We start from the raw sequence: 22749 nt of genomic DNA on the forward strand, positions 1-22749 counted from the left end.
TTCAATTTCAAGCCATTTTCTCGACTATCAATAAAATTCATGCTTCGATTCTTAAAGATTCCATTTCTGACTTTATTTTTTGAGGGAATTTATAATATATCCTGTCAATGTGGTTTGAGATATATCGGTCAAACCAAGTTAAATGGGCGTTAAAGTTTCTCATCGAGGAATACGAATCTTAGTGCGAAAGGGCGAAATTAACGAGTTTTTGACAGCTAATCATAGTTGAAAATTTAATCATAATTTTGGCTTTGTGACTACAAAAATTATCCTGAATGCTTCTTATATTAGTGAATTAGATTTTGTTGAAGCTTTTCACATTCACAAAGATATTTTTTTTCTTTTTTTTTTTTTTTTTTCTTTTTTTTCTTTTTTTTCTTTTTTTTTTTTTTTTTACTTTAATTCTAATCCAGTCCTTCCTAGCGCTTTTAAAACTCTATTAACTTAATTTTTCAATTTTCGTTGCCATGTCAGCCGACAGATGGCGCTACCTTCTCGTTCGCTTTATTTCTTTTAGGTATAAATACAACCATGGCTTTACTTTTGCTGTAGATTTCTTTGCTCCTGTACCTGTTAGTCCTCGAAATTGATAGAATTTTGAATAAAGTCTACCCTAAGCACAAGGTCTCTGTTAAATTAAGCAAATGTTTCAAATTTCCCTTGGCAACTTTATACCTTCTTCGAGAACGGCCAAATATCCATTGGTTAGCCGTTGGTCACATTTAATGTCATTTGTTATTCCAATTCAAAATCATATCGTAAACTTACCATTTGTATTCATAGCGGAAGATTTTGTTTACAATCTTATTAGTAATCACAGACTTCAAATGTTTCAAACTAAATAACATTTTATAGTTTCAGTAAGATATATCTAAAATTTATATTATTTTTAAGAATTAAGGCTGTTCTATCACTTTGGCCAGTCACTAAGTGTATAAATGAAACAATTTAACTTACTTACTGCTTGTATATTATTGTATAGAATAAAAGATTAAATTATTAAAAACTCAAATGAACACCATGGAGGAGAGACTTAGTGAAAATGCCACTAAGGGTGAGGATAACAATAGTATGGACACGGACGCTAGTACGTCTAAACAAAATACAAGCTCAGATGAAAACATAGAAACGGAATTTGTGAAAAAGTCACGGATACCACCCATAACTATTAAAGTAGATTACCCTACTTGGAAAAACATAGCTAGGGCACTTAAACAGAGAAACATTGAGTTTAACTCTAATAAGAATAATAAAGGGATTAAAATTTTCATCAGAAACCCTGAACATTACAGGCAGACTGTTACTTATTTAAAAGACACGAAAGTGGAACATCACTCTTTCACGCTTCCTGAGGATAAAGACATAAAAGTTGTGATAAGAGGTCTTTTAAGAGATACAGATACGGTAGAAGTACAAGAGGAGTTAGAGGATTTAGGATACAAAGTTGAATCAGTTAAACAACTTACGCGCAGAAGAAAAGGGGAGGTTATTAAACTTCCGCTATTTTTAGTTACTCTGCCTAAGAAACCCAAATCCAAAGATATACACAACGAAACTCACTTATGTGACCTAGGAATTAAAGTCGAAAATTATAAAGGTAGATCGGGCACGCTACAATGCTATAGGTGCCAAGGATTTCATCATACGGAAACTGGCTGTAACTATGCACCCAAGTGCGTGAGATGCGGAGAGGGACATTTGTCCTTTGAATGCCCTAATAAAAACTCTGACTTGCCACCATGTTGTGCGAACTGTAAACAATCTCACACCTCGAACTTTAGGGGTTGTGAGATGTTCCCTAAAAAGAAACAAGATAAGCCAAAAGTCTATACTAGTAGGGTTATAGAAAATAAATCATTTGCACAAGCCCTGTCTACTGGTTTGTATGCAGACACGATCAAGGAAGCAAAAACTGTTTTTGCACACCTGGCCGAGCTTGTATCGGTCATTAAGAGCTCCGGCTTTCTTTTAACACAGCAAATAGGACAAAATGCACCTACTCATAAGGACAAAACTACCATAAATCAAGATCTTAATGGATAGGTACACCACACAAGGAGATCCCATAAATTAGCATTCTGGAATGCTCATGCCATTCAGAACAAGTTGACGGAATTTTTAAACTTCCTTAACAATCACAATATTGATATTGCCCTTGTAAAAGAGACTTTTGCCACGCCATGCGTGCGTATAAATTTGCCTAATTACCGCACATATAGGTGCTATCGTTTGAGTCACCGTGGTTGGGGGGCCGCAATTTATGTGCGAAACTCGCTACAGTCCTGTTTGATTAGCCAAGATAGAAACGACGGACATGAGATGGTCGCAGTCTCAGTGTACTTACCGCAATATGGTAATTTGAATTTCATTTCATTTTATAATCCGCCCAGGAAACTACTGACGGAAAGTGTTCTTTCCAAACTTCTTTCTGACACTAATAAGTATATCCTAACGGGTGATCTCAACGCAAAGCACTCCGAGTGGGGGTGCCGTAAAACTAACCAAAATGGTAAGGTCCTCTATGAATTTATAAATAATCACCCAGTTGCCTTGCATGTTACTGAGGAGTATACGTATAGACCACAGAACCCAAGAAATGCAGACCTTCTTGATATTCTTCTGACAAATACTTCAATCCCTATTTATACTGAAGTAAAGCACGAATTGAGCTCTGACCATATACCGGTCATTGCTTACCTAGGCACTACTAAAGAGGCAGAAAATGAAATGAACCGCACGACTGACTGGAATAAGTTCCAGAAGTTTCTCAGTCAGAATCCGCCCATCTTTGATTCTCTGAACTCGCGGAAAGATATAGATGATGCAGTTGATACCCTCACTGATTCAATCAATAATGCTATTGAAAATGCCTCTAGACACGTGAGAAGAAATAATGACGCTGGCATTCTGCCACAGGAAATTAGAGAGATGATTAAGGACCGGAATAGGATGAGGAAAGCGTGGCACCTTACATGGAGCCCTCACGTTAAAAGAGATATGAACAAATTAAATAAATTAATTAAAAAGAAAATAGATGAGCATAAGAGAGATGTATGGGAAGAAAAAATTCAGAATCTTAGTCCGAATGATGGCAGTGTCTGGACGTTCATGCGTAACTTGAAAAGGCAGCGTACATGCAATAAGCCGATTTATACTGAAAACTCTGTTGCTCTCAACAATAAAGACAAATCGACGGTCCTTGCGGACCATTTAGAAGAGCAGTTCAGACCTAACATGACGCCCATGGACATTAATTTTGTCAATGAGGCATGCTACGTTGTTAGGGATTGGCTTAATGCCCACACTGCTAAGAGGTACATGGCCACTGCTACCCCCAGTGAGATCAAAGAAATCACAAAGAAGCTTAAAGTCAAAAAGGCCCCTGGCATAGACGGTATTAATAATCACGCACTTAGAAATCTGCCCTGCAATGTTGTGACAAAATTCACGAGTATTATCAATGCGTGTCTTAGTCAATGCTATTTTCCCACAAAATGGAAAATCGCAAAAGTTATTTTATTGCCTAAACCCGGCAAGGATAACACTAAGCCAGATGGGTACAGGCCCATTAGCTTGCTTCCGGGACTAGGAAAGGTCTTTGAGAGATTAATCTACAGCAGATTGAAAAACTATATTGAATTACTGCCTCCGGAACAATTTGGTTTCCGGAGAAAGCTTTCAACAACGAAGCAGCTGGTTCGGCTCGTCGAGTTTTGTGGGGCTGCGCTTCACAAGAAACAAAATGTCGCCTTACTCATGCTAGACGTGGCGAAGGCATTCGACCGCGTCTGGCATGAGGGGCTTATTTATAAACTTATAAATCTCCCTATGGATAGAGAGCTGATTCAGCTAATTATGTCTTTCATCACTAATAGGAAATTCACTGTGGCTATTGAAAAGGACATCTCCAGTTTACGCACCATGAATGCAGGCGTCCCACAGGGGTCCATTTTAGGGCCCGTCCTGTATTTATTTTATGTTCATGACTTTCCTAGGGCTCACATTGGCAGAAATTACTTTCTTGGGTGCTATGCGGACGATACGGCATTAGCCGTAAAGTCCGCAAACGCACACCATGCAATCAAGAAATTACAGGAGCTTCTACCAGTGGTAGAAAAGTGGTGTAAGACTTGGAGAATTGCTATTAATGCCAGCAAATCGCAATTATTATTGATAAGAAGGAAAAATACACAGTTGACTATTAACAGTAAGCTCTTCTTATTCTCTGAAGAGATTCCTAGAGTTAGTAAGGCGAAATATTTAGGAGTAATGCTAAATGAAAGATTAAAATGGGGAGATCATATAACAGAGGTCAGAAGAAAAATTTTCACTGTTGTAAATAGTCTCATCCCTATATTGGGTAATTATTCTAGCTTAGACCTCAGGAAAAAGAGGCTAGTTTATATCACGGCAATTAGGCCATTGATGACTTATGCGTCGCCGGCCTGGTGCACGGCTACCAAGGAGGATATAAAGAGACTTCAAATCATGCAAAACAAAGTCTTAAGGCTTATCACCCATGCTCACTTTTTTGTGAGCAATGCTACACTACACTGTGACTTAAAACTGGACACTCTAGAAGAGCACCTGAATAAGATCAACAGGAAATTCTTCACGAAAGCTCTGAACTGTGACCATATGAAAAATTTTGATATCTTTACCTACGAAATATTGAATGAGGACGCCAAACTGCGCCCACTTGCGGCCCACCTTATCAGGGACCCGAACTTTCCCACCTAGTGCCCACCTGTAAATGATGTACCCAATGTGTTTATTAGCATTCTTAATTTTGTATTTTACTCATTTATTGTACTGTGTATTTCTTAAATTCTCTAGTTTTATTCACATTCTACACTCATTTTATGACTCCCACTTAGTCACGCCTTTACCGGGCCGGTTACTTGCTTGTGAGCTCTTGCGTTGCTGGTCTTCCTATTCTTTATCCGTCTTTCTCCTCCTTACTGCGGACATTATGTGAAGATAGTTCTATGTTATTATGCACATCCGGCATGAATTTGATTGAGCCAGATAAACTACTGATCTCAGTGGTATTCTGGCTATAAGTTATCAGTCAGTCAGTCAGTCTTTTGCTGTAGATTTCTTTGCTCCTGTACCTGTTAGTCCTCGAAATTGATAGAATTTTGAATAAAGTCTACCCTAAGCACAAGGTCTCTGTTAAATTAAGCAAATGTTTCAAATTTCCCTTGGCAACTTTATACCTTCTTCGAGAACGGCCAAATACACATTGGTCACATTTAATGTCATTTGTTATTCCAATTCAAAATCATATCGTAAACTTACCATTTGTATTCATAGCGGAAGATTTTGTTTACAATCTTATTAGTAATCACAGACTTCAAATGTTTCAAACTAAATAACATTTTATAGTTTCAGTAAGATATATCTAAAATTTATATTATTTTTAAGAATTAAGGCTGTTCTATCACTTTGGCCAGTCACTAAGTGTATAAATGAAACAATTTAACTTACTTACTGCTTGTATATTATTGTATAGAATAAAAGATTAAATTATTAAAAAAGTTTTCTTTTCCTGACCAGTTCTCATCTAACATACGTGAATTTAATTTCGCATATGAATGCAAGATTTAAAACCGTCATTTCACTAAAAACATACATTTGAATTCACAAGCATGTGACATCTGTAAAATATTAAAAATATATTTCATTAATAGGTACTTACGTATTAGCGCAACCGCCTTATAGGAGTCGCCAAATTCTCAGGAAATGAGCCAAATTCTGACAATCATGCCTATAACATTTTTTTAGGTAACCATGCTCATAACATTTCTTCTGTCAAGCAACATCGCTACTTTCGTATACGTTCTTTTTGCTGTATTCCAAAGGCAACGGTTTTTATAGACAAACTATGATATTCTATACCTTAAATTCGGTTATAAAACATGCGCTTGTCGAATTTGAAAGAAATAATTATCTTGAACCTGTTGTTAAAGCAATGGTCACTACATTTCCATCGGAACGAAAGAAATAGAAACAAGCTTATAAATAAATTTACTGATTTAATTTTAAAGATAAATATATAATAGAATATAAAACATATAAGTAATAATATTTATTTGTATAATAAGTGAGTTTTTGTAACTGAACTGAATGATTACTCCTGTCACAATTCTTTTTCATCTATGAAAAATCGCTGAGCCAAACGGGTTGTGTTAATATGTAAGTACACTTTAGTCACCTAAATTCTGTGTAGTGTACGTTTCAGATGTAATTTATTGAACTATTATTTCCAGATGGGTTACTTCTCCAGCTGTAGTCAATGCCTTCTACACAAGATCTAAAAATTTCATAAGTAAGCTTATTTATCAAGAGTATCCTTTATAAAATTCAAATTATTTACAGGTGTTTCACATCTAAATTGCTTATTTATTTCAACCTTTTATTTTACTTTTTTTAGCATTCCCTGCTGGTATTTTGCAGCCGCCTTTATATCATCAAAATTATATAAGGTAAGAAATTTATTTCTCAAAATCTAACTTGAAAGAAATATTTATGCTGTTTATCTTAAACACAAAAACAAACAATAAGATGAAATAAATTATTAGGCCATAAATTTCATAGCCAAAAGAAAAGCAGAATTGCTAAAAATTTGTAAACAAAGAGAAACATATTGAAAGAAAAATATTTCAAATTAAAATTTTTAAGAAAATTAATTTATTTAAAAGAAATTTGTTAAATGTAAATTTTTTTCAATAGAAATGCAGAAATATTTTCAGGTTGAATATGGAAATGGAATGCTTATACTCTAAAATGAATAAAGAAATTGGTCAAGAAAGTAGTAACTTCGGTTTGCACAAAATAGAGAGGGATATGTTCGTTTGTTATTCTTCTGCCAATTATACTTGTCAGGTAACACTTTTAAGTTACTACAGGAACAAATTCCGTGTATTTTTGTTTATAACCGTCAGTTTACGATCACTTTTTAACCTCGGGTGCAAAAATAAATGCTTTCGATATATTTTAATTTTTTACTTTAGTAAAGGCAAGAAAAGCGAATGAGGCTCCCGCTCATTCATGAATTTTATATTGGTGATTCCTTAACAGAACGCATGTGTTAGAATTGGTTTAAACAATTTCGTTCTGGAGATTTCTCACTTGAAAATGATTAGCGTTATAGCTGACATTTTGAAGTTAATAATGACTAAAGTAAAGCCATAATTGAATCGAATAATATGACTGCGCCAGAGATTGCAAAAAGGTTAAGTGTATCATGTACAAGAATTAGAAATCATGTAAAAGTGTTTTGGACTCGTAAAAAGCTCGATATCTGAGTTCTGTATGAATTGAAAGAAATTCATTTAACTCAACGAATTAATATTTGCAGTAGGCATTTTGGACGTAACGCAATCGAACCTTTTTTCAAATGAATTATTACTCCTTATGAAAAATGGATTGTCTACAATAAAGCAAAAAATATCCAGATGAAGCAACACGAAAGATATCAAAAGCTAAACTGCATCCAAAATAATCATGCTGCCAATTTGGTGGGATTACAAAGGTGTGTTGTATATTTTCAGTTACTTCCAGGCAAACAAGCTATCAACTCAGATGTCTACTGTTATCAACTTATGAAACTGGAGGAAGCAATTGAAGAGAAAAGATCGCAAAGGAACCGTGTTCCACCACGAGAGGCCTCACATATGTTTAGAGACACGTACAAAATTATTGGAGCTTGTTTTGGGAAGTGATGTAGAATTCCCCGTACAGCCCCGAACCTACACCATTGAATTATGGTTTATTTCGAAGTTTACAAAACGTATTTATTGGAAAAATATCAGTAATACCAATGAACTCAAGTCGAGTTTGTTTGAGTTTTCTGTTGATAAAAACCAGAAGTTCTATGTTTCACTCTTTGAAAGTCATTGAAACAAAAAAAATTGGAATTTCTTCTGCAAATATCTGCAGTAAAACTTTCTCTTGATATTGTCTCTTGATATTACGTTACGTTTGTTTTAACATTTTTCCCACTCTTCTTAATATCCTATTGTAAGAGAATCCTGGAACAATCATAAACCCCATACTGAAACTTTTTTGCTTTGACAGAACCAGGTTTGTATATTTTTTGTCTTCATTTTCGATAACAAATCGACCATTCTTTATTGTAGTCATTTAACTAAAACTGCTGCATCAGGGATGATAATGTATTTCCATGTATCTCCAAATCAGTAGGTTTCACACAAGGCTCCGCAAAATTTTCAGCGTCGAGCCACATGCATGTGAATATTATGTTTTTTAGCTCTTTTAGTAGTAAGTCTTGAATTATTTTCTCATTTCAAATAATAAACTGTTGCTAAAATTTTTTATTCCTAATACATTTGCTTTATTTAATTCTTTACCGAAATCGATAAACACTCCTGATGAGAAGATAGCTTCACCTAGTGATTTCAATTAATATCGCTGATTGGATGAGCCCCATGACGCACACATATCTATAAATAGGGCTTCTCCTCGAGGTACAGGAGGAACGCTTGTGAGATGGATGCTAAAATAAACGTATCACTTTATATTCCAAAATTTGTCTCATTCCTGTTGCCACGGCTGCACAACATAAATAATGTATGAGAATCTACATTTCATATATATATATATATATATATATACATAATTGAGATTAGTGCTTGACTAGGGAAGACATTATTTTGCAGTCGCGAGTGGATTGAGGATAGATCATTACTGAAAATATCAATTCCGTAGTAGAAAATGTGAAGAGCTTTTAATGAATTGCAAGAATCACTTAATAATCCAAACACATTTTTATTACTTGTTGATTAATCCATAATGTTAATTGTGTGTTAAAATTGCTTAATAAAATGCATTGCTTTCCTTTAATTGTCTTACATAAAGTATTTACTTATACTGATCTGCTTTAAATATTATTTTAAGATTTATTTCTCTAAGGGTGGATGGGGTTCCCCGTAAAAACCTTATAGTTCCAAGGGTTCTGTTGTCAAGCGACTTCAGACAAAGCAAGCTGTCATAATTTTCAACCATTTCCTTTAATTACCATTCGTCAACTGCAGACTACACTCGACAAAAGTGAAATTTTAACGCCAAGAAAGAATGCGCGTACTGTCATGCAAATAGCAGGAGTGAAAGTTGTGAGGTGGATATGCAAATGATAAAAGTTGCGCACGCATTGGATCACGTGGTACGTATATGTGGGCTATAAAGATCAGCCATTTTTCTTTCTTATAAACAGCGTCTGAGGGTTTACGGAGCGTTGGAGACTTTAGAAGAAGCATAGAAAATGCCTATGAGCCGTCGGCGAGCTCAATACCATCACTTAACGACTAGGGACTGTGACCCTATTATCGAACTCCATGAACTTGGTTTGTCGCTGCGCACAACAGCCACTTGCATTGGGCACAACGTGAGTACCATCCAACGTTGTGTCACGCGATGGATTCAGGAAGGTGGTACGTGCACGTCGAAGAGGAAGTGGTGAGCACAGGTGCACGTCAGGAGCGCACTAACCGGCGTATTCGGCGGTCAACTACTGGAGGCCCTTTTGTCACGTCACGTGACATTGGAAGCCGGTTGCCTCCAGGAGCCGGTGGATCTGTGTTCATCCAAACATTACGCAACAAATTGCATGAAGTACACTTACGTTCACGGGTACCAGCCACAGAATTACCATTGACTGCTGAACACAAGACCACACGCCTGGTGTGGTACAAGCGTCATAACGCGTGGACCATCGAATGGCATCGAGTTTTGTTCACGGATGAATCTCGTATCTGTCTGTGAAGGAATGATGGCCGTCGATGAATATGGCGGTGACTCGGAGAACGCTACGAAACAGCCTGTTTCGCCGATCGTCACACCGGTCCTGCACCGGGCGTGGTTTGGATGGCATTATGTTTGATCACAACACGCCCCTGGTACAAATTAACAGCAGTTTGACAACCGACGGCTACGTCACGTAAGTTGTGGAACCTGTTGTTCTGCCCTGGTTGCAGGGCGCACTCAACAAGGTATTGTAGCAAGAGAATGCCAAGTAGCATGTCGCACGGCGTACTCGTAACAGCCTGACCGGATTTGGCATCCTACCCTGGCCAGCAGCTTCTCCAGAGCTGAATCCCATCGAACACCTGTGGAATGTCATTGGACGTGACATTAAACGAGGACCACAGCCGGAAACCCTAGATGATCTGTGTACAGCAGTAGATGTGGCTTGGCAAAGGTTACCTCAGACAACCATCAATGAACTCATTGATAGCATGCCTCGCCGGATTGCAGCTTGTATCTCTGCCCTAGGTGGGCACATTAGATACTTAATAAATTGGTTTAGAATGATTTTATGTGTCTAATCATTTGAATATCCATCTCACGATCTTGCAATCTGCATGACCCTACGAGGATTCATTCTTGGTGTTGCAATTTCACTTTTGAAGAGTGTAGTTTCTGTTTGCTGAAGGAAGTCTCGACTCAAAAAGCATTATTTTTAGTAGCACTAAAGAGATTCCGAAAACATTACTTCAGATATATCCAACATTCATGAAGCCGAGTTCTACAAAGGAATCTAGTGAACGTGCCCAGTATTGCTTGATAATGATGATAACGCACATCATTCAAAAGGACCGCATATTGCGGGCTAAGAAATAAGAATTTTGTTTCTTCAAATTTCGATCTTTGACGAACTTAGTACTAACACATTGCAGACGCACAGTGCGCGTCTGCTATGCTAGCGAATATGTAATACACATCTGGAAAGCGATATAGTAAGAAAAGCCATATCACTTTACAAACTGAACACTTTTTATTGCATATTTTCATTAGACTTTCCAGATGATTCTATTAATAGAAAGACTTGCTTAAATGTATGAAAAAATAGAAATATATTTATTTCCTTTTTTTTTCATAGATCACTTAACTATGGTGGCATTGGTGTAGTTATTGGACACGAGATAACACACGGATTTGACGATAAAGGTAAGAAAATGTTCGGACGCATAAAATCTTTTTTCGCTAAAAAATACCACTGCATTTCTTGTTCTAAATCTTATTTTAAATTCTTCCGAGCAGCTTCCTTTTTCTTTCTTCTTTAAATCAAAATTTGCTTTTCTTCCACTCTCTTTAAACATCTGTGGCTCATTCTCTAGAGAGATCTGTACTTTCGAGATTTTCCCCGTTTTTCAACTCCTATTACGACATTTATGTTTTACAGTTTCCTACAGTAAAGTAATATTTATTTATAGTTTGGTTCAGTTATTTAAGCAAAGAAATAAATAATACTTGTTAGCGTCAATAATACATAGATTAAAAAATTAGTTGAGAACAATTAAATGCCTATTGTTGGTGTGTAAGTGGTGAGCATGTTCAGATAGCAAATTCAAGATTCATAGTTCGAAATCGAGGTACAGTGGCACCCAAACTAAAAGTATGGTGAATAACACTTCGTTACCTCCCGCGTTTGTTCGACTAGGCCTCGCGTCTCGTACCATTCGCCCTTTTAAGAGAGAGGGAATGGAAGGAATTACCGCATTCTCTCGTGCGTACACTTGTGACGTAAGGCTTCGTGCAGATGAAGGCTTTTCGATCATAAAACTTTGCGCTTTAAGGTAAAAATGACATTAAATCCCTGTTAAACTTAAGCCTTAGCCAATTTGATAAGTTAAAACTGCGCATCAGTAAATTTGCGTGCGATTCTGAGACACCGTCTACCGAATGTTAGTTTGTGTTTGCTTCGCTGTGATTAAATGAAAGTTTAAATGATTAGACAAGAGATTAAATGAAATTGTTACAGACGAAGTAAAGCAATTAGTGACAAATATAATGAACCTGCAAATTTATTGCTCATATAACGTACTGTGATGCCATTATGGACCACTGCATCCTTAACCAAGGGTAATTAAATGTGTGGAAGATTCGTTAACAAAGAAAAACGCCTTTTCTACAACCAGTTTCCTCAAGTCAGGGACTAGCTCAGGGACCCAAGGGTAATTAAATGTGTGGAAGATTCGTTAACAAAGAAAAACGCCTTTTCTACAACCAGTTTCCTCAAGTCAGGGACTAGCTCAGGGGTTCCCAAAGTGTGCGCTGCGGCGCCCTGGAGCGCCGCGATGTACGGCCAGATTCGCCGCGAACACGAAGAAAGAAGATTGAAAGCCTGTCCATATTTTTCATTAATTGTACTTTCATTAATATTATATTTAAAATATTAAATTGTATTTTTAACATTTTCATTTCTCGTTTTAATCTACAGTAATTCTTACGCTCAGTATCGTTTTTTAAAGCTCTATTTTATTCTGTCTTTTAGCTCTTTCAATTTGTAATCATTTTATGTTGTTTTGACAGATTGTACTGTGTTATGCTCATATATTTTTGCACCTATTACTTCCTGTCACAAGACTGCAGTATTTAGCTTCTCAGCAGTGGTATCTGTTGGTGGTTCGTTTTTCCGCTCGCGACCGTGAGTATCCAACTCAGGAACGGTTGAGGAAAGTCGTTTAATCTTATACATCTATGAAAAAGAAGTCGTGACCTCGATAAAATATTGCAATAAATTTACGAATCCACACGATATTTTACAAAATAGAAAACATTATATTAAACGAGATAACTGATAGTAACAATAGTTCACCTTTGATTGACAGGTTTCGGAACTGGCGTAGAATAAAAGAGGAGAAAACGTCGTAACTACGAGGAAAAGTTACTTTGATTTTGGTTTTTACTACAATATATGTAAACAACAATGAAATACAACATCTACAATGTATTCACCCAAGTAAGCTAAAGAGACCTCTTGAAGCAATTCACCCTTACTTGGTCTACAAATCTCGCATTTTTTGCGTAGGAAGTTGCAAGATTTACAAAAGCAATGCAGTGTGTTCACGAAACAAGCGTCAGTTCCGAGTAACTTACAGCTAGCGTCTTTCAAGGTACCTCGCAGAGTGATGAAGTGCAAAAGGCCGCACACTATCGCAAAAGAGCTGCTACCGATATAGTTAATATTACGGTACAGAACTCATTTCTGAGGTACCTATATGCAACAGCAGTATTAGAATTCAATGTATAGCTCGAATGTACAGGGTGGTTATAATTAAAGTGAGCCTATTCAGACCCCTGTAGTACCCGTTCTGCCTATCGGATTTTGATGAAACTTGGTATATACGTTATATGGACTATGAGAAAACGATTTCTGCAATAACAAAATATGTCAAATTTTGACCACCAGATGCAATTGAAAAATATTCTTTTGCAAATTAGTCAAACCTATAAACAGACTTGCAGCAAGAGCCAGAAATCGTTCTGCGTGCCTTTGTCATCATTAATCATGCCCTTACAGAAGAAAGATCGAACTCTGGTGGTAAAACTGTTTTATCAGACCACTGTCTTCATGCAGAATAGAGCAACTCCCCATAATGGGCGCCAAGTCAAAGAACTGCTTCGTGCTAACTTTGTTGAAAATCGTGCAATATCCAGAGCTTCTCCCGATGCCTGGCCTCCTCGTTCACCCGACTTAAATACCTGTGATTTGTGGTTGTGGAGATTCCTAAAAGACTGTGTTTTGGAAATAAGGAATAATGGCTTTACCTGAGTTGAAAGCCAGCATTACAAGCCTCGAGAGTCACTTCACGCTAGCACTGAACACGCTATAATGCGCTTTCCACACGTAATTGATGTCAATGGAGCACACATTGAGCATTGAAACTGAGTAAATTTTAATGATTTTGACATATTTTTTTTGTCCTTCTTAAGGCGCCACAATTCTCCATGGAGGTCAAAATTTGAAATATTTTTATTGCAGAAATCGTTTTCCCGTGGTCCATATAACATATATACCAAATTTCATCAAAATTCAGTAAATAGAACGGGTTCTACAGTCGCTTGAATAGGGCCTCTTTAATTACAACCACCCTGTACAAAGAATTCAATGTGTAGCTCAGAATCTCAATAATCAGTTGATAGAGAAAATTAAAGATAAATAAACCCGGTTCACAATTAGATGAGGGTAATAAACAGTAGTAAAGATGCAAATCTTATACATTATGTACGCCTCCTGGATGATAATGTTGAAGATCTTCTGAACTGCAAGAACATCATCGGAAGTGCAAAGGCTCAAGACTTATTCATAATGCTTAACAAATTTACAATGGAAAATGATTTAGATTGGAAAAAGTGCATCTGTGTGTGTACTGATGTGCTCAAACAATATACAGTCGCTATGCGGAACTACAGGCTTTTTTTGCAGTAAAACGGCGCATGCTGTAGGGACCCACTGCATTATTTACTGGGAACCTTTTGCACTGAAGTCGTTTAGTCCTCAATTGAGTACGGCATTAAAACGTGTCACAGACGTAGAGAACTAACTACATAAAAACTAGACCGCTGAAAGCAATTTTTTTCAAAAACCTATGCAAGGATATGGAAGTTGAACACACGGCTATGCTATACTATTGCAGTTCAGGATGGCTTTCGCGTGACAACGTCCAGTTTCGTGCCTTCGAACGGCATCAAGAATTTCACACTTTTTTGCAAGAAGAAGATCATGCGATCGCTAAGAATTTATCTGAACTAGGCTGTCTGGTGACACTGGCATATTAGGGCAATGTTTTTGACAAACTAAAAGTTCTTTAATCTGTCACAGCAGGGCTACGTATGCACTTCTTGAAACTTGTACAAAAGATTTTAGCGTTTAGGAAAAAGCTGGAGTTGGAGTCGTGGATAAACAACGTGCTTATTCTATAAGAATTGCTATTTCTTTTCATGCAACTCCTTTCAAAGCTCACTGACTGGTTTACAAAATACTTTGTGGAAGATAATGTAGAGAAATTTATGCTGAATTCACGGTCCTTTTTATTCGCAAGTTGAAGAGAGTTTAAATAGAAGTTTTGGATTTCAATTAAAACTTTCCTAACTTTAAGTTCTAAAGCTCTAAGGATTCTCTTTCCCTTTGCGAGATCCTATCTGTGGTTCTGTCTTGGTTTCCAGCTGTCGCCCAAATGAAGACCAAATATGGTTCGAAAATCAAATGTGGAGCAAAAAATGAGAATAGCTGTCTCGAGTCATCTTCTGCAATTTGAAAAAACTGTACGAGCATCAATAAGCTCACCCTTCGTAATGAGTTTCTAATTTGTTACTGGAGGTTTCTTTTATGCGGAAGTCACGCGAAGAGGCGGGAGAAATACCTTTTATACTCCCCCCTTTTAAATGGCGACTGGGGTTTTTTAGGGGACCCAATCTCCAAATCTTTGGTATGGAGAATCATCATCACCACCCTTTTTAGTTCGGGCGTCACTGTAGAGACATTAGGATTATTTTTTTTCAAGCAAAAGAACGGAAAAATGAGAAACGCCTTCGCCGGGAATCGAACTGTGGACCTCTGGAATACGAGCCCAGCATGCAGACCACCACAATACGAAGGCACGCTAAGAAGGCTGCAGAAATACCTTATATACTCCCCCTTTTAAAGGGCGACTGGGGTTTTAGGGTACCCTAGTCGCCAAATTCCCTGGGTGTGGAGAATCATCATCCACCACCCTTTTAGTTCGGGCGTCACTTTAGAGACATTAGATACTGTTAAGTTAGAATATAGCGCCACCTATTGGGTAGGGAGAGAAACTCTCACTTGGCCATCTGGATTCGGCTAAGCAACATGCCAGAGCATGTATTAGATCTGAATAGTTAATAACTGTAAATAAATTAGTTAGTTCTTTTGCTATACAGTCCACTTATTAGTTTAGAATCATAGTCCATGGTCAGCAGAGCCGGAGAAGTGAACAAAATGCTGGCATTAGATAGAAACAAAACTTCGTTAAAAGCGAAACTAACTAGGTTAGAAAATGTAGTGAAGGAATATGATGATAGTTCGAATAAGAATGAAATTCAAATAAAGTATAGATCGCTACAAAGCATTCAAATGGATATTAGAAACTTGAGGATTAGATATTTCGAAAGCGTTGATGAAAAAAATGTCACAGACATCGATGAAGAAATCGCCGAAATGGAAGAAAGAACGGAAGTTCTAGAGGTAAGAATTATGGAAATTCTATCATCTATAGCACATTCTGAAAATGAAAATGATTATAGTAAATTTGATCCTAAAGTACAAATACGTTTGCCAGAATTACCAATTCCTAAGTTTTCTGGTAAATATACCGAATGGAATAATTTTAAGCTTCAATTCGAAAACATCATAGCGAATAACACGCAATTAACAGAAGTTCAGAAACTCTACTATTTAAAGGCTGCATTAACTGATGAAGCAAAAAATCTTGAAACTGTTGATGATACTTTTAATTCTCTATTTAACGCTCTTCAAGATAGGTATGAAAATAAAAGAATATTAATTGAGACGCATATAAAGTCAATAATGGATTTACGTACTTTAACATTCGAATCGTCTAAAGGAATAAGATATGTAATAGATAATGTTACTAAAAACGTTAGGGCTTTGAATGTTTTAAAATATGAGAAAAATAATTTATCGGATATTCTGTTATTAAATATCGTACTTCAGAAACTAGATTTCGAAACGCGCAAACAATTTGAACTAAGCATTAATGCTACGGAAGTTCCTACGTTTGATGAATTAATTTCGTTTTTAGAGAAAAGATGTCAGTTATTGGATAACATTAACCGTAGTATTAATAAAATGAAATATCCGTTAGAAAAAAATTCGAAATCAAAGGCTCTGATGGTTAAAACCGATAGTGTTTCGATTTGTGTTATATGCAAAAATAATAATCACCCACTGCATAAATGTGATTCATTTTTGAAATTAAATCCAAATCAAAGATATGAAATAGTTAAAACCCATAAATTGTGTCTAAACTGTCTCAGTAAAGAGCATTTAATCGCAAAATGCAATTCTAAGTTCAGATGTTCGGAATGCCATAAAAAAACACCATTCATTAATACATCGCCTGCTCAGAAATGGCGCCATTCAACATAAGTTAGACAAAACAAAAACGGAAGCAACGAGTGACGAAATTATAAACAAGAACGCAGATGTCTCTAATAAAAATCAATCAAGTTGTCTTTTGACACGCAGAAAAAACGTGTTATTGGCGACTGCAATAATATATATTTTCAATTCCGAAGGAAAAAGAATCCCAGTTCGCGCAATACTTGATAACGGCAGCATGAGTTGTTTCCTGTGTGAAGGAGTTGCTAATTTGTTAAATTTAAAGAAGGAAAGAATTTATGCATCTGTATCCGGAATTAATGAGAACGTTATAAATATTAATTATCAACTAGATGTACAGATTTCGAATAAGGATTTAACATATGTAAGATCAGTTAATTGTTTAGTTATTTCTAAAATAACCAATGTAACTCCATCAAGGTGTTTAGATGTGCAGTCATTAAATATTCCCATTGATATTGAATTAGCGGATCCGCAATTTGGAACACCTAACAAAATAGATATGTTACTAGGGGCCGAATTGTTCTTTGAGATTTTAAAAGAAGGAAAATTTCAATTAGAAAATCAACCGTTGATATTTCAAGAAACAGTTTTTGGATATATCGCGTCTGGTGCATGCAAGAGTGACTCAGAAGTAAATTATTGTGGTTTAGTTCTAAATAGTGAGGAAAGAGTTGAAGAAATTTTGCAAAGATTTTGGGAAGTTGAATCCATTGAAAATATCGAGGATGCTTTCAGTGAAGAAGAAAAATACTGTGAAGAACATTTCAAGCGTACTCACTATAGACAAAATGATGGAAGATACGTAGTTCAGTTACCCATAAGGGAAGGTATAGAATTAGGAGAATCGAAAACGCTGGCTGAGAAAAGATTGCATCAAGTGTGGAATCGACTAGAAAGTCATTCGAATATGAAAACATTATATAAGAATTTTATTAAAGAATATAAGGATCTAAATCACATGGAAGAAGTTCAAGAAATTGAAACATCGACTTGCAATTATCTTAGTCATCATGGAGTTTATCGGCCAGAGAAAGCCTCTACCAAGCTTCGCGTTGTGTTTAATGCATCCGCGGCTACTAGCAATGGAAAGTCGCTGAACTCAATATTAATGAAAGGGAGAATACCTCAAGAAGATTTATTTTCTATTATTATTAGATTTCGAAAGTACAACTATGCATTAGGAGCTGATGTTCAGAAGATGTACAGACAAATACTTATTGAACCATCTCAACGAAACCTGCAGTTGATCTTGTGGAAGGAATCAGTTGGTAGTCCTGTGCAGACTTACCGTCTAAGGACTGTAACATACGGAACAGCAAGTGCACCATTCCTTGCAACAAGGGTCCTGAAGCAGTTAGCAATGGATGAAGCGACAGACTTTCCTCATGCCTCAAGAGCCATACTGAAGGACTGTTACGTGGACGACATTATTACTGGAGCTAATACGATGCAAGGAGCCAAGGAGTTGCAGGCACAGTTAACCTGTCTTCTAGAACGTGGTGGAATGCAGTTACACAAATGGTGTTCAAACAATCCAGAACTATTGAAGAATAAAGAAAGTGCTACTCAGGATTACTCCTTTCAAGTTACGGATAAGCCTTAGATTACAAAAGCCTTAGGAATGTCATGGAATACGTCTACAGACTGTTTTTCTTACGATCTAAAGGTACCTGACTTTGAAGAAACAGGCACGAAAAGAGATGTCTTATCAACGATAGGTCGCCTGTTTGATCCGTTAGGTTTAATTGGACCTGTTACGACAAAAGCTAAAATATTTCTACAAAAACTTTGGCTTCTAAAATTAAATTGGAATACACCTCTTCCTAAAAATTACTTTGAAGAATGGAAGGAATTTCTGCATAGTCTAAAAATAGTCAACGATTATCGCATCCCTAGATTTGTTCTAACCAATGGATTACAACAAATAGACATTATAGGATTCTGTGATGCTAGTCAGAAAGCCTATGGTGCTGCAATTTATGTGAAATGTATGTCATCTTCAAATGAATGTTCATCAAGACTTCTGTGCAGCAAGTCTCGTGTGTCACCTCTGAAGTCAATTACCATTCCTCGTTTGGAACTTTGTGGTGCAGTTCTGTTGGTAAAACTAATGAAAAAAATATTAGAGGCCATTCAGCTACCTATTGTCAAGGTGTATTACTTCACTGATTCGTCATGGATTAAGAAGGAACCTTATCAACTAAATACATTTGTTGCTAATAGAGTATCTGTTATTCGAAGCATGACTGCGGTTCATGAGTGGTACCATGTTAGCACTCACAATAATCCAGCTGATTTAATATCACGTGGAGCTGAACCTAAAGATCTTCTTCATAATGATTTATGGTGGTATGGACCAACTTTCTTGACTAAGGAGAAGTTTTTGACTAATCCTTGTGAATTAATTTCATCTGATATGGATGATGTGGAATACGTCAAAGAACTCAAACTTAAGGATAATGACTTAGTTAATCTAAATGTGAACTCTAATTCCCTTGTTTTAGATCATATTCTTAACATTAGTAATAACTATATTCGTATTATTCGTGTATTAAGTTTTGTTTGTAGATTTATAGCCAATTGTAAGGGAAAACATTTAATAGGTTCTCTAACTGTTAAAGAATTGGATGACGCTGAGAAAATCATTATCAGGTATGTACAGTTACAGCATTTTAGCAAGGATATTCTGTCTTTAAAAAATAAGAATTGTGTTTCTTCCAAAAGTAAGTTAAACTTTTTATGTCCATTTCTAGATAATGATTCTCTTCTGAGAGTAGGAGGCAGACTTGCCAATAGTAATCTTAATTACAACCAAAAGTTTCCTTATGTAATGCCAAAAGATCATGTATTTACTAGATTAATTTTTCAGTATTACCATGTTAAATATTTACATCTTGGTGCTCAAGCACTATTGCATCAGGTTCGTAGTAAATTTTGGGTTATTAATGGTCGAGATGTAGCTCGAAAGGTTGTACATGAATGTGTAACATGTTTTAAGGTTAAACCAACTGTATGTGAACAACTTATGGGAAATTTACCTAGTGAGAGAGTTAAGCCAGGGTTTGTATTTAATACTTGTGGACTCGATTTTTCTGGTCCATTCCTTCATCAAGTATAAAAATCAGAGAAAGGGTAATTATGCAAAAGTGTACGTTGCTATATTCATTTGTTTAGCTACTAAAGCAATACATTTAGAGGTAGTAACTGATTTAACCACAGATTCATTACTTGCTACTATTAAAAGATTTATTGCTAGACGTGGAAAATGTAATACCATAATGTCAGATAACGGTACTAATATGGTTGGTGCAAAATCAGAACTGAAAAAATTGCATAGTTTAGTCCTTAAATCTAATTCTGATATAGCAGATTTCTTAACATCTGAAGGTATAAATTGGAAACTAATTCCACGTAGAGCACCAAATTTCGGTGGTTTATGGGAAGCAGGTATTAAGTCATTTAAATACCATCTTCAGCGTACAATCAGCAGTTATACATTAACTTTGGACTGTAGTCACACAGATTGAAGGTATTCTCAATTCTCGTCCAATTTTACCTTTATCGACAGATGCAAATGACTTTGAAGCCTTAACGCCAGGTAATTTTTTAATTGGACGTTCCATTACTTCATATCCTGAACCAGATTTGTCTCATCTTACAGATAATAGACTTTCTAAATGCAAGTTATTACCAAGTTCATTCAAGTTATTTGGAAACGTTGGCAAACTGATTATTTAAATCATCTACAACAACGCACCAAATGGTTTATTAATAAAGAAAATTTAAAGGCAGGTATGTTAGTTGTGTTAAAGGAAGATAATCTTCCGCCATTTAAATGGTCTTTAGCAAGAATTCTAGAAGTTTTACCTGGTAAAGATAATAAGGCCAGAGTTGTTAAAGTGAAAACATCAAATGGTGTGTATATTCGATGTATTAGTAAAATTTGTTTATTACCTATCCAGGATAATAATGCTTAGTTTACATTATTATGTTCTTATTGAAAATTGTGCTTTACATTAAAATGGAATTGTTTAAAGAATAAGTTCGATTGTAGCATAGTGAATGTTTATGTTCTTAAAATGTTACATTATTTTATATTATATTCATGATGAAAGATTATCTATTAGCTTTCATATTGTATTGTAGAATTAGTTGTTCTTGATTGGTTAAATTGTATGTTTGTTTGTAATTTACATGTTGAAATTTGTAATTTCAACGGGCGGCGGCATGTTAAGTTAGAATATAGCGCCACCTCTTGGATAGGGAGAGAAACTCTCACTTGGCCATCTGGATTCGGCTAAGCAACATGCCAGAGCATGTATTAGATCTGAATAGTTAATTACTGTAAATAAATTAGTTAGTTCTTTTGCTATACAGTCCACTTATTAGTTTAGAATCATAGTACAGATACTTTTTTTGAAAGCAGGAGAGGTGAAAAATGAGCAACTCCTTCGCCGGGAATCGAACCACGAACCTCTGGAATTCGCACCCAGCATGCAGATCACTATACCACGAAGGCACGCTAAGAAGTTGGGAGAAATACCTAATATACTTCTTTACTAAAATGTCGTTGTTATTTCAGTGCTTGTTTATCGTTATGATAGAAATATTGCAACAGGGGTGCCGTGAAAAAAAAAATAACCAACCAAACGTGGGAAAAAAAAGTAACTGCAAGTGCACCGCGTACTGTAAAAGTTTGGGAAAGCCTGGACTAACCCATAGTTAAAGATTTCCAAGCTTTCGATTCTGCAAATTTACGCCAATTATAGAAGGCTGCGCGTTTTGTGTTTGATGATAACTGGATGAATGACGTAATAGTATTTCTAGTAGATGTCAATAAATATTGTAGAGGTTTAAACCTGAGATTACGAAAAATGAGTCTGTTGATTAATAAATAGTACGAACATGTCCCCATACCAAAGAGAAGTTAAGGATATTTCAGAAAGTTTTCAATAAGGATGTCCGTATGAGTCCAGTTGTCACTACGTCATTGAGCAAAACAGCATTTGAAAATAAGCTACAAAAAAGGATTCTGAACTAACCGGAAAACTTGGTAATGAATTCCCAAAACGATTTTCAGGTAGAAAACAATAATAATAATAATAAAGTTATTTTGAAATTAGGGTTCGATGATCCGCTCCGGAACTGATTCACAGAACCGATTCACTTAACTCAGTGAATTAATTAACTCTCATTCTAGAAAACGGAGTTGTAGTCACAATTCATGGATGGCTCTTCTTGGAAGCTTGCCAGGAATAGAAATCTGCAATCTGATTCGTGAAAAAAAGAGCTGAGATCTTGTAGGAAGCGTAACAGGGAAATTTGATTCTTATTTTAGGAAAGAAAAGAATGATTGAATAACTTTTAACATCCTCCCATGTTAAAAGTGAGTTTACTTTTTATCATTTCCTTCCCCTTTTTTTTTTTTTTTTTTTTTTTTTTTTGCGAAATTTTATAACTTGATTGTTAGTTCTGTGTTAGGAGATTGATCTTGATTATTAGTTAGGAGGTTTTACGGAATTTCAAAATAATTTTTTAAAAAAAAAGAAGAAAAACTCAGTTCAATTCATCAGAAAAAAAAAAATCAGTTCAGGAAATTAATGCTTTGTGGAATTGATTTTTCCGATCCCACGGCTCGTTCGATTCTTTCCGCTCTTCGCTTCATTCTAGCTAGCCACTCTTGCTTCATTGCTCGTTTAGGATCTTTCCCATTAAGAATATTCTTAGTGAAAGTTTAATAATAAAAAAGAACGATTAATTTCATTGAGCGAACAAAATATGATATTAATCGAAATCCCAAATGAATAAAGAGAGCTTTTATCGAACGTGATGAGTTA

The 22749-nt window shown here is 35.9% G+C and overlaps 1 protein-coding gene across 5 annotated transcripts in view; it reads left to right on the plus strand.

The window, feature by feature from the left end:
- The window catches only part of LOC118199010 (neprilysin-1-like), a 366463-nt gene that overhangs the window by 309606 nt on the left and 34108 nt on the right, over positions 1 to 22749 (plus strand). For all 5 annotated transcript variants that reach the window (XM_085813638.1, XM_085813641.1, XM_085813637.1 and 2 more), the window contains 3 exons: positions 6273 to 6331; positions 6437 to 6488; positions 10904 to 10971. In XM_085813638.1, coding sequence (XP_085669764.1) covers positions 6273 to 6331; positions 6437 to 6488; positions 10904 to 10971 — 179 coding nt within the window. The remainder of the gene's footprint in view (positions 1 to 6272; positions 6332 to 6436; positions 6489 to 10903; positions 10972 to 22749) is intronic.

Source organism: Stegodyphus dumicola, chromosome 3 (genome assembly GCF_044657685.1).
Source record: "Stegodyphus dumicola isolate Sdum_Otavi_A_Nest chromosome 3, ASM4465768v1".
NCBI lineage: Eukaryota > Metazoa > Arthropoda > Arachnida > Araneae > Eresidae > Stegodyphus > Stegodyphus dumicola.